The 12,776-nt window shown below is 36.0% G+C and overlaps 3 protein-coding genes across 6 annotated transcripts in view; 2 read left to right on the top strand and 1 right to left on the bottom strand.

Annotated features, from left to right (window-relative positions):
- alpha-Cat (catenin alpha) overlaps positions 1 to 12,776 on the bottom strand; it is a 51,289-nt gene that overhangs the window by 2,449 nt on the left and 36,064 nt on the right. For 3 of the 4 annotated variants that reach the window (XR_016318129.1, XR_016318128.1, XM_089713840.1), the window contains exons 16-22: positions 8,680 to 8,831; positions 6,300 to 6,372; positions 5,478 to 5,545; positions 4,300 to 4,481; positions 3,798 to 3,903; positions 2,320 to 2,454; positions 1,288 to 1,404 (exon numbers count right to left, since the gene is read on the bottom strand). Coding sequence is in view for 2 of the 4 variants with exons in the window: in XM_089713840.1 (XP_089569966.1) it covers positions 1,288 to 1,404; positions 2,320 to 2,454; positions 3,798 to 3,903; positions 4,300 to 4,481; positions 5,478 to 5,545; positions 6,300 to 6,372; positions 8,680 to 8,831 (833 nt within the window). In the remaining 2 variants the exon portion in view is untranslated. Of the gene's footprint in view, positions 1 to 1,287; positions 1,405 to 2,319; positions 2,455 to 3,797; positions 3,904 to 4,299; positions 4,482 to 5,477; positions 5,546 to 6,299; positions 6,373 to 7,618; positions 7,689 to 8,679; positions 8,832 to 12,776 lie in introns of all 4 variants that reach the window. The other variant, XM_089713841.1, reaches the window with a different exon arrangement.
- The window catches only part of LOC149474989 (esterase FE4-like), a 29,940-nt gene that overhangs the window by 10,069 nt on the left and 7,095 nt on the right, over positions 1 to 12,776 (top strand). The gene's annotated exons all lie outside the window — the stretch shown is intronic.
- LOC149474990 (uncharacterized) overlaps positions 1 to 12,776 on the top strand; it is a 32,338-nt gene that overhangs the window by 15,012 nt on the left and 4,550 nt on the right. The gene's annotated exons all lie outside the window — the stretch shown is intronic.

Genomic DNA, 12,776 nt, shown 5'->3' with positions numbered 1-12,776 from the left:
TACCACATAAGAAAAAGATGGCGCGTAACGGAAAAATGTCACGCGTAAGGAAAAAATGTTACACAAAATTTTTTTCCAACCCCGATTAAGAAGTTTCACTTCAAAAATTGAAGTGAGCTAACTATAACATTAAATTTAGTGCTATCCCATTCATCTAGCACTTACATAGTTATTCTGCAACGCCGGCAAGCGGGGTATAAATATAATATTAGCTGTATAGGCTAAGCTAAGCTGTATGCACTAAATATATTCCATGATGACACAAAAACTGATCGACCGATTTCGATGGAACTTTTTGTTTTAGTACATATTTTGTTGAGAGTCGTTTATACATCTGGTTTGCACATGCAAATTAATGGCTTGATTTTACCGATTTAATTACTATATGCAATATTTTTCTTATACACGCTTCACCACGCACTACAATAGCTCCCACACGCTTCCCCACGCACTACAATAGCTCCCACACGCTTCCCCACGCACTACAATAGCTCCCACACGCTTACACACGCACTACAATAGCTCCCACACGCTTACCCACGCACTACAATAGCTCCCACACGCTTACATACGCACTACAATACCGCCCACACGCTTACCCACGCACTACAATAGCTCCCACACACTCCCTCACGCACTACAATAGCTGCCACACACTTACACACGCACTACAAAACCGCCCACACGCTTACCCACGCACTACAATAGCTCCCACACACTCCCTCACGCACTACAATAGCTCCCACACGCTTCCCCACGCATTACAATAGCTCCCACACGCTTATCCACGCACTACAATAGCTCCCACACGCTTACCCACGCACTACAATAGCTCCCACACGCTTATCCGCTCACTAATATAGCTCCCACACGCTTACACACGCACTACAATAGCTCCCACACGCTTACCCACGCACTACAATAGCTCCCACACGCTTATCCGCTCACTAAAATAGCTCCCACACGCTTACACACGCACTAAAATAGCTCCCACACACTCCCTCACGCACTACAATAGCTCCCACACGCTTCACTACACTATAAAATATATAGTAATTTCAAATTTTTGTGTAATTTTTATTAAATGTTATTATCTTAATATATATAAATCTCGTGTCACAATGTTTGTCCTCAATGAACTGCTAAACCACTTAACCGATTATAATAAAATTCGCACACCATGTGCAGTTCGATCCAACTTGAGAGATAGGATAGTTTAAACATGTAGGTACCACGGGCGAAGCCGGGGCGGACCGCTAGTAGAATTATATTTAACTCCGCACTCACCGCTATAGTGCCCTGTCTCGTGTATTTAGTGGAGGCCACGTAGGAAGCCTTCACTGTTAGAACTACGGCGTTCATCAGATTCTTCGCAGCTTGTATCAGTGATGTGGCGCTGTCCAGCTGAGAAATAGTGAAATAAAGTCGTGAAATAATAATATAATAAAGCTGAAGAGTTTGTTTGTTTGTTTGAACGCGCTTATCTCGGGAACTACTGGTCCGATTTGAAAAATTATTTCAGTGTTAGATAGCTCATTTATCGAGGAAGGATATATGTATAATATCATCTCGTAGACCAACAGAAGCGGAGCCACAAGGGTGAAACCGCGGAGCGCAGCTAGTAGTAAGATAATGGAAACACATTTAAAACAATTCGATGTAATAATAGTTTTATGGGCCATCTTCACAATGGGCAGCGTTGGCCCAACAAATGATCGTCTATGTTTGCCGCCATTACGGCATATTTAAAACTGAGATAAATAAAACAGTTCAGAATTTCCTTCTTGAAAGCTAAGACATTTTTATGAAAAATAAAACCAAATTTCAAATTTTTTGAATAAAAAAGAAACTGTATATAAAGTCATTCTTATTACATTCAAACTAATATTGAACCCATGTGTATTTTCCAAAAATATACTTAATATTATACAGCTGAAGAGTTTGTTTGTTAGAACGCGCTAATCTCGGCAACTACTGGTCCGATTTGAAAAATTATTTCAGTGTTAGATAGCCCATTTATCGAGGAAGGCTATAGGCTATATATCATCACGCTAAGACCAACAGGAGCGGAGCAATGCGGGTAAAACCGCGGAGCACAGCTAGTATAGACTAAAAAAAATTGGTTGTCTGTAAAGTCGGTTTACTGACGATAGTTGAACGTGACAACGTCCGATTGTGCTTCTTTGTCGCTCGTTCCGCGCTCTCGCTCGCACTTCAAGCCTTACATGGAACGCCTCAGAGCGAGGTAACGCCGCATGAGTCATGTTTTCGTGCGTGCAGCCGGCGCTATCGAATTATAAGACGTTGTCAATAACTTACCCCGCTAACAATAAGCTCCCCGGATATATTTTGCACGTCCGCCTTCACTTTGCTCGTGATTTGTATCTGATGACAATACAGCGCTATACGTTGGAGGTACGCGAGGAGATCTTGTTTCGTCGACGATTCCGGGCACTGATGGACAGACAGACAAACATTTATTTATTTGTACAAGGTACCTTACAGCTAATCATACATGAAATAGAACATTCAATTCTATACGCCAATCACAATGTACACCAATAACAATAAGATACTGTGTGTGAGCAAAAAATATAAAAGATAGTACTAACAATTAACAAACCCTATATTATAATTATAATAATCTATACTAATATTATAAAGAGGAAAAGTTTGTAAGTATGTATGTATGTATGTATGGTTTTCACGCAAAAACTACTGGACCGATTTCAAAAATTCTTTCACCATTAGAAAGCTGCATCTTTACTGAGCAACATAGGCTATATTGCATTTTCAAAAAAATTAGAGATCCTTACCAAAAATGCAATAATGTAACCCAAGGTGTAAAAAAATCCTCAATAAAATTTCTGTCATCGCGTGCGCTGCAGAATCTATTGAAGATAGAACAAAAAAATGTTCTACGGTATTATAGAATGGATCAATATCTACAAGAAAGTCTGCGATACCATATGTCCATCTTCAGTAGTTATGTTACTACAACAACTTTTTTACGTTTTCAAAGTAAATAGAAGTGTGGACAGTAATCAAACCATGTTATCCATACACATATATTAATCCTTATCCCATTAAATGATGTTTTATTATAGACTGTTTCAATACCAGCAAAATACTTTTTAAATGAAAAGAATTGGATATTCCATTCAAAAGATATAACGAATTTTTAAAAGTGTCAATCTACAGAAAATAGTAGGTATACTGTTCGAGCAGGCCGTAGTGCGGGGGTCACGGAGGAATTCTACCAATATGCGTCTTGACGGAACACAGTGGGGTTTTGGTCGGTAGGAATCCGACATAACCCACGGCCCCTCCCCTGGAGGCCGTGGATATCTATGAAAGATTTCCCCACTAAAACAAAAAAAAAGGCCGTAGTGCGGGACGGGGTAAAGGTGATTTTCATGTGATTAAAAATTAAACCTATAGTCCGATCTATAGTAGACTTTTCACTGTAACGATATCGCTATCTATGCGAGTGAAGCCGCAGGGCATTGCTAGTTAAATATAAAGGTAACAATATAATATGTGAGTGCAAGTGTGAGTGTAAGTAGATGTGTGTGTGTGTGTGTTGTTTGTGATTTTCATTACAATAGATTTATAAATAACTAGCAGGTCCGCCTCGGCTTCGCCCGTGGTACCTACATGTTTAAACTATCCTATCTCTCAAGTTGGATCGAACTGCACATGGTGTGCGAATTTTATTATAATCGGTTAAGTGGTTTAGGAGTCCATTGAGGACAAACATTGTGACACGAGATTTATATATATTAAGATAAACACACCTGTTCAGCGATCTCTCTCGTCAATTTGTCCAACTTCGTACCGGCCTCGGAGATCTTCTTCGCTGCGTTGATAACATCCATTGTTGTCTTCAACGGACCACGACCCCTGTTAAACAGACAATTATTGTAAATAGATAACACTTTTATTTCAAACTACTTCAGGTGTAATTAACTCACTTACAAATTATGTACCTACAAGTTACAACTGTAACAAATAATACTCTTAGGGCTTTTAAAGTCAACCTAGAAAGGTTTTATTCCTTACAAAATGATTTTACATGTCTACCTTCAACTATAAAATAATAATCGACTAAAAATAATAATTCACACAACCAAAACGACCGTTACGCCCGAGAGCCAAATGCAAAGTGTCAAATCCGCTGTTCAACTCATTTTTATAACCACCCCCTCGGTTTGGGTTGCCAGTTGGGGATTTGTTTCTAACAATACTATAACATCGTCTAAATATGAAAACTGTCTAAAAACTACATGCTACACGAACCTGGTGAAATCCGTCATCTCGAGCATAATCATGCACATATGTTTAGCTAGCATGATGATATCGTTCCCAGCGTCATCCCACTTGGCCACTTCGTTGTCGAACGTCATCTTCTCGCGACGGAACAGCTCCACTTGCTGGAGGATCTTGCGCTTGTCCTCTTCTGTCATCTTGCGCATCGCTTCCTGTAATGACAATGACAATTTTTTATGAAAAGATAGTAATCGTGTAGTATTAGAGTGAAATATTTTTTTTTATAATAATCTATTACGTGCAGATCCTCAAACGATTCATTATAAACGATAATAGTCTTATGAGGCGTAAACTATTATGTATTATAATTCTTTAAAGAGAATTTTATAGGTAAAAGCTATTGAAACAAAACATTATTTGTGAAGTAATCAGAAATCACAGAAAATTGCGCAGGTTCCCTAAAGAATGGAATAAAAAAAATGCGTGTGTCACTCGAGGACTGCCACGGTAAAGCTATTGCATAGTATCACATCGCTGTGCCGGTTTGAGTGGGGGGTGTTAGGTTTTTTTCGATACGAAATTTTATCATTCGGACGCCGCGCTCAAAGACTGATATAAAATCTATGCAATAGCTTAAAAATAATTTCTGCAGATGATACATGCGACTTCATAAAAAAATTGTTGGTTATTTTATGGTTTCTGAACTATTGAAAGCTTTCTTGTAAATATTACAACTTCAGCTATTTAGAATTCATATGAAAAGTCAATAATAACACATCGGTTTAAATAATATAACGACTGAACATTAAATTAGAGGTATTATTGGTATAACTAGATAAATAGAAATAGAAATAGAAAGTGTTTTTAAATCTATACATATAATAAATCTGTAGAAGGGTCAATTCTGTACATTGAAAATATTGAAAAAATAAATAGCAGGGGGTGTTACTGGATCGATACCAAACCCAAATATGTAATAAAAAAAATTTTTGTCTGTCTGTCTGTCTGTATGTGAAGGCATCACGTGAAAACTAACGGTTCGATTTCGATGAAACTTGGTATAATTATACCTTATTATCCTGGGCATAAAATAGGATACTTTTTATCCCGGAAAAATACGTAGAAAAAAAATAAATCTTAATTTTTACGCGCGGACGGAGTCGCGGGCGGAAGCTAGTATATTATTATATGTATATATATATACTTACCCTAGCGTTAGTAATTCCGCTGATATCAGGATACTCGTCCACGCCGTGCTCACCCGTGTGAGCGCTCGCTGTACAAACAGACAAACATACGATATAATCGACTTATAGTCATTTTCATTACTGTATATAAAAATATGTACTTACTTCCATTGATAATAACGATCGAGTTAACAATTTAAAAGGATAATTTTGTTTAAGATTTGTTTAAAAATGACAAGGTAGGTAAGAAAAAGGGTTGTTTGATTAAATTTCTTCAAGGTATGAGTCCTATCCAAGGGCTTGATTACATATATTTATTACTAGTAATTTGAAATTTAAATGAATAAAATAATTATATTATGAACAAGCAAAATCGATTTAATTTTCATGCATTAAATAAACATTAATCTATATTTAAATCTATTTTACAAACATGCTTGACGACACAAACATAAACAAACAAAAAAAGCAAGTCAAAATATATAATGTAATAATAAATGAACCCCAATTTTGTTCCCATATTGACTATGTGTTTAGCCTCTTTATGATATGAATAACATTCTATAAGGTAGATGATGGGTTTCACAAACAATATTCTTGCAGTGAAACTTTTTTAGGCGCGTTAAGACTAAAATTTCAAAATCGCGTCATGGCAATACCGTCACGTCATGGAGTAAGGGAAAGATTTTGGTATCTTTGAATCTTGCCGAAGAAGTTTCATTTCTGACACGTGTACTCGGCATATACGCTTTTTTTATCAAAAAGGGGTTAAACACACTAGCCAATAGCCATCAGCCGGGTCACCAACCCACAACCCCTAACCCCCATGACCCCTATACTCACATCGACTCCGCGTCTCCATAGTCATGTCCTCGACGGGCTCGAACTCCGTGTCCGTGTCGAGATCGTCGCTCGTCTGTACACAGCGTGCAAGCATGCTCTATTATAGTGTGTGTATTGTGACAGTTCTTTTTAAATGCGATTTAAAAGGTGTTTAGTTCTTTTTTAAACGCGATTTTTTTGAGTTTTTAGTTATTTTTTTTACTATTATCATGATCATCAGCCTATATACGTTGCCACTGCTAGGAAATAGGCCTACTATGAGGATACACCTTCATTTTTTATTCGTAAAGGGCTAATAGATGTATAAATTCAGTAAAAGAAGTTAATATAACTCAATTCGTAAAGTATTTCTGTGTCTATTTATTTTAAATAATTCAATTCGTCAACAGTTTCAATTGTTATTGTTAGATTAATAGTAACTGTTATATAATTTCACACAACAATAATTGCATGATTAATATTTTGAGAAACTATGCGGTAAAATATACACAGATTGGTCCGTAATCAAAGGTGAATTTGGATCAAAATTTTTTCTATAATCAGCCTGACGTGACGATCATGTAGGTTATACTTATTACTGACGATATTAATTTATGAACTATCACAATAACCACATCATAATATAAAACATAAAATAAATGAAATGAAAATAACGATCCGAACTTTTAATTATCAAATAACAATACAACAAATAAACAAGATAATATTTTCACCAAGACATTAAAAAATTCGGATCAATGCAATGATAAAAAACATAAAAGACAACACAAATGAAATAAATATCGACAGCGACGCAAAAACGAACGAACAAACAAAAATATAACATGCAAAAACGAAACCCTGAGACATTCGACATGTTAACCTATAAAAAACAGGTCTATGACCATACACGATGAACATTAAGCAGTTAACATTGGATTAAGAGTTATAAATAAAATCTCAAAAAAAATCATCAAAATATTTCCGAAAACCGTTATAAAATAAGTTATCGAAGTGAATCTTGCCAAAGAAGTTTCACTTCTGACACATGTGCTCGGCACACACTCTCTTTGTTATTTATTACAAATTATAACTAACACAGGATTAAGAAATAATAGCAACAGCAAATTAAATCAAAATCTGGTCCTTCGAGACTGGATACCAAAAAATACAAAAAAAAACTTATTTACCATTATTTCACTTTAATAATGGTAAATAGAGATCAGAAATTTATTCTCAACCGCGTCTATATCTTCTAAACTCTACAATCCAATATCACCCGCCGCATGCAAACAAAGCGGAACGCAAGACAAGACCCTAATGTTTATCGCAACGCTCACATTTGCTCCTCGTCTCGAGCGTGTATTGTTCGTCGAGTTCCACGTCCTCCGGGTCTAAATCTTCTTCGTCCTATAATTATTGACCAATCGTTCTTATATTATACTAGTCGATACAGTATCGTCCGGGATACAAAGCGAAATATTACGAAATATAAAGCAATTTTTTTTTTAATTTCCAAAATCGGCCCTGTAGTAAATGAATTCACAATTTTTTTTATCAATAACTAGCTGCCCCGCGCGGTTTCACCCGCGTGGCTCCGCTCCTTTTGGTCTTAGCGTGATGATATATAGCCTATAGCCTTCCTCGATGAATGGGCTATCTAACACCGAAAGAATTTATCAAATCAGACCAGTAGTTCCCGAGATTAGCGTGTTCAAACAAACAAACTCTTCAGCTTTATAATATTAGTATAGATGTATTAAAATTTATTGTAACATTCAGGTCAAATAAAGAAAATTTTATTGACTTAACGATGTCTTTTCTAAAGGCCATTGACGTTTCTATATTTATTTGGATTGCATTCAACAAGTGTTAAGTAAATTATTAATCTATACTAATAATTTAAAGCTGAAGAGTTTGTTTGTTTGTATGAACGCGCTAATCTCAGGAACTACTGGTCCGATTTGAAAAATTATTTCTGTGTTAGATAGTTACTTTTAAGAAATAGCTCTGTATAATTGGCGCATGCTGTGTCAACCTCTAATTATTTGTTACTTTATCGCAAGAACTATATGTTATGTAAAATTTATATTTAAGAATCATTGTAAAAAAATGTTGGTTGACCAAATAAATAAAATAAAATAAAATAAAAATAGCCCATTCATCGAGGAAGGCTATAGGCTATATATCATCACGCTAAGACCAACAGGAGCGGAGCCACGCGGGTGAAACCGCGGAGCGCAGCTAGTATAGGATATTAAATAAAATCACTGTATCCCCTACAATTAGGTCTACCAACGAAATCATGTCATTACTTCGCTCAGCATCCTAAATATCAAACGCCTCCTAATCCCCCTGACCCCTTTCCAACCCCAGTAACCCCTTCCAACCCCTCACTCACCCGATTCATCAGCACAGCCCTTCGTATCTCACGCACGGCGTCATACACAAGTCGAGACGCGTCTATGAAGTCGTTCTCATCAAGTCCACCGCCACCGCCTCCACCAAGAGCAGATACTGCGGCGTCCACACGGACCGCGAATTTGGACATTACTGGAAGAGAAAAAGTGATATTATGTTTCTACAATCTTCTTATCTTAATATATATAAATCTCGTGTCACAATGTTTGTCCTCAATGGACTCCTAAACCACTTAACCGATTATAATAAAATTCGCACACCATGTGCAGTTCGATCCAACTTGAGAGATAGGATAGTTTAAACATGTAGGTACCACGGGCGAAGCCGGGGCGGACCGCTAGTAATATTATAAAGCTGAAGAGTTTGTTTGTTTGTATGTATGAACACGCTAATCGCAGGAACTACTGTTCCAATTTGAAAAATTCTTTAGTTGTTAGATAGCCCACTTATCGAAGAAGGCTATAAGGCTATAATATCAGAAAAATATATTTTGTGTTTAGTAATTTTTTTCCTTTGATTTCGAGACATTCGACATTTCGAAAATTCATACATTGTTTTTCTTGTACGAAAATGTACTAACTCCAAAAAATACTTCCACTACCAGAAAGAGATACAAAGATTAGATATTTTTTAATTGTGTCTGCCTGCGACTTCAGTCACGCGTAATTAAAAAAAAACAGCAAGTTACTCCTTATTACATCAGCGATCTGCCAGTGAAAGTTCTACCAAAATCGGTACAGCCGTTCAAGAGATCAGTCGTACCAGACAAATAGAACTTATACAAAAAAAAATTGAAATATGCACCGTGTATACGTCAATATGTATTAAGTAAAATAGGTTATTTCAATATTAAAAACCGACACACCAATTTTATTTATTTGTATAGATGTGACTTTTGTATACGATTATTGTTTTTAATTTCAATTGTTTTTATTTTAATTATAGTACAAGTATGATGAACTTCAATGCAATTCAATTTTGTTTCTTGTGAAGGAAAGATGTGTGATGTGCATTAAATGTGTTTATAGAATATCAAAAGGTTAGTACTTTATATTGTAAACCGACTTCAAAAAAAGGAGGATGTTCTCAATTAGGCAGTATTGTTTTTCGATTGATTTGGATGTTTATTTTTTTTTTTGAAATCTAGTGTCTTACAATTAGTCCTATTTAAATTTTGTCATGTTCTGACCGTTCGAAGTAAAATTAATACATATAACTACATAGTATAAAACAAAGTCGCTTTCTCGGTCCCTGTGTCCCTGTGTATGCTTAAATCTGTAAAACTACGCAACGGATCTTGATGCGGTTTTTTTTAATAGATAGAGTGATTCAAGAGGAAGGTTTTAGTATATAATTTATTAGGTTTTAGACAAAGCGGGCGAAGCCGCGGGCGGTAAGCTAGTCTATACATAAAAATGAATCACTATTTCCGTTGGTCACGGCATTACGCGTGAACAACTGGACGGATATGTTCGTTATTGTTAGAAGAAGGATTATGGGTTATTAAAGTGGTTATTAAAGGTTATGAAAGAGAAACTCACGAATTTTGCACCAAAAAATTAAGGGAAATGCAAAAAAATAACGGCCATGTTATTTTATGCATATTCGGGTTTGACAATTTGCGCAAAGACAGGAAAAAGTCTAGGGTCAGCTAGTATTTATATAAAAAAATATGTCACGGGACGCTTGGCAGATGAAAAAACAACGTACACACTACTGCATAAACACTATGTATGTATCGTGGCCAAGAAGCTTATATCGTGGCCATATCGTAGATTTGACAATTTCCATGAAATGAGAAAATCTACGATATTTCATGGAAATGATCTGGCCATATCGTAGGCCAGAGCCCACGACATATACGCTATATCCTATCCTACTAATATTATAAATGCGAAAGTTTGTGTGGATGGATGTATGTGTATGTATATGTTTGTAACTCTTTTACGCAAATACTACTGAACCGATTGCAATGAAATTTAGCACACATATAGAGGGTACCTTGGATTAACACATAGAATAGATTTTATCCCGGAAATCCCACGGGAACGGGAACTATGGGGAATTTCTTTGAAACCGCGGGAGAAGCCGCGGGTGGAAATCGTCCGCCTATAGATGATTCACATCAAAACATTAAAGATCATAAAATGCAATTTCAAACATGTGTTTTTCAACGTAATTATTTATAGAGTTCACATGAAATGATTATTGATACAGTTGTCGGGAGTTCATGTACCAATTATTAATTAACTTTATTTATATACTAGCTTTCGCCCGCGTGGTGTTTTGATAAAAGGTAGCCTATGTTCTTTCTCAGGGTCTAAAGATTGTCTGTGCCAAATTTCATCAAAATCGGTTGAGAGGTTTAAGCGGGAAAGCGTAACAGACAGACAGAGTTACTTTCGCATTTATAATAATAAGTAGGGATTAGCTGCGCCCCGTGGTTTTACCCGCATTGCTCCTATTGGTCTTAGCGTGATGATATATGTATACTGTATAGCCAATATCCTTCCTCGATAAATGGACTATCTAAAAATGCAATATTTTTTTTAATCGGATCCGTGTTTCCTGAGATTTGTGCGTTCAAGTAAACAAACATAAATCAGCTTTATAATATTTGAATAGACGGATAAGTGGTTTGTTTGTTTGTCCGTTTATTATACGGGAACGTATTGTATATTGAAAGTATGCATATTTTTTTAATCGAGAGTTTGTTTGTTTGAACGCGCTAATCTTGAGAACTACTGGTACGACTTGAAAAATTCTTTCGGTGTTAGATAGTCCATTTATCGAGGAAGACTATAGGGTTATATATCATCTCGCTAAAACCAACAGGAGCGGAGCACTGCGGGTAAAACCACGAAGCAGAGCTTGTCTATCTATAGTCGGTAAAAAACTTAAAAACACAATCGACCTTGTATATCTCATAAATAATCAAAATACAGTGATCGAAGATTCATATGTCGACATCACATAACACCAAGGTTGAGGTCGGGTCACTGAATCTTAAAATTGGTCGTTAATATTTATTACTATACTGCCTTTATTATGAATAATGTATAAAAATAATAATTTAAAAATTGTCATCGTTGAATTAAATTAAAAATATTTTACAGTATCATTGTATATATCACTTCACTACATAGTATAAAACAAAGTCGCTTTCTCTGTCCCTATGTATGCTTAAGTCTTTAAAACTACGCAAGGGATTTTGATGCGGTTTTTTTAATAGATAGAGTGATTCAAGAGGAAGGTTTTAGTACATAGTTTATTAGGTTTTAGACAAAGCGAGCGAAGCCGCGGGCGGACCGCTAGTGAAGTATATAATATTATATACAAGTCACTTGATCTAACTTCGCCTGAAGATAAAAACGAAATGTAATCGCAATTAAAAAAAAAATGTTGTGTGGTTTTATGAAAGCACGGTAAAAGTGAAACTGTTCGAACGGTTCCCGCGAACACTGCTTTGTGTAGCGCATGTCGCGTGACGGTCGGCTGCCGAGTAGGTATACCTACTCGGCAGCCGCGATACACGCGACATGCGCTACACAGACCAAAAAGTTTGAGACGATGTACCTAATAAAAGTTTCACTTTAAAAAACATTTTTTGAATCACAACAAACGATTTAATATATTCTCCTAATATTTTATTAGTGGTCTGTGTTTTCAACAAACATCCGTCACACGCAAAAAATGTGATTTTTTTTATTGGTAAAAAATATTTAAAGTAGGTACATAATAAAAATATTTAAGTCAGATAGTTTTTTTAGTTAATCCTTAAAAAAAACAAACATATCAATATTTACTGCTTATAATATTATTTTAAATAAAGACAAAAAATCCTACTAGGTATAAAATATGCGAATGTTTGTGAGGATGGATGTATGTGTACCTATGTATGTTTGTTACTCTTTCACGCAAATACTACTGAACCGATTACAATGAAATTTAACACACATATAGAGTGTAACTTGGATGAGCACATACGATAGTTTTATCCCGGAAAACCCACGGGAACGAGAACTATACGGGTTTTTCTTTGAAAAGGAGGGCGAAGCCGCGGGCAGTAAGCTAGTA

This window comes from Colias philodice, chromosome 31 (assembly GCF_061535455.1).
Source record: "Colias philodice isolate Cphi_HAF_F1 chromosome 31, ilColPhil1 Martin Lab GWU primary, whole genome shotgun sequence".
In the NCBI taxonomy this organism is placed as follows: Eukaryota; Metazoa; Arthropoda; class Insecta; order Lepidoptera; family Pieridae; genus Colias; species Colias philodice.
Note: the sequence above shows the minus strand (reverse complement) of the source record. Positions and strands in the feature narration are given on the sequence as shown.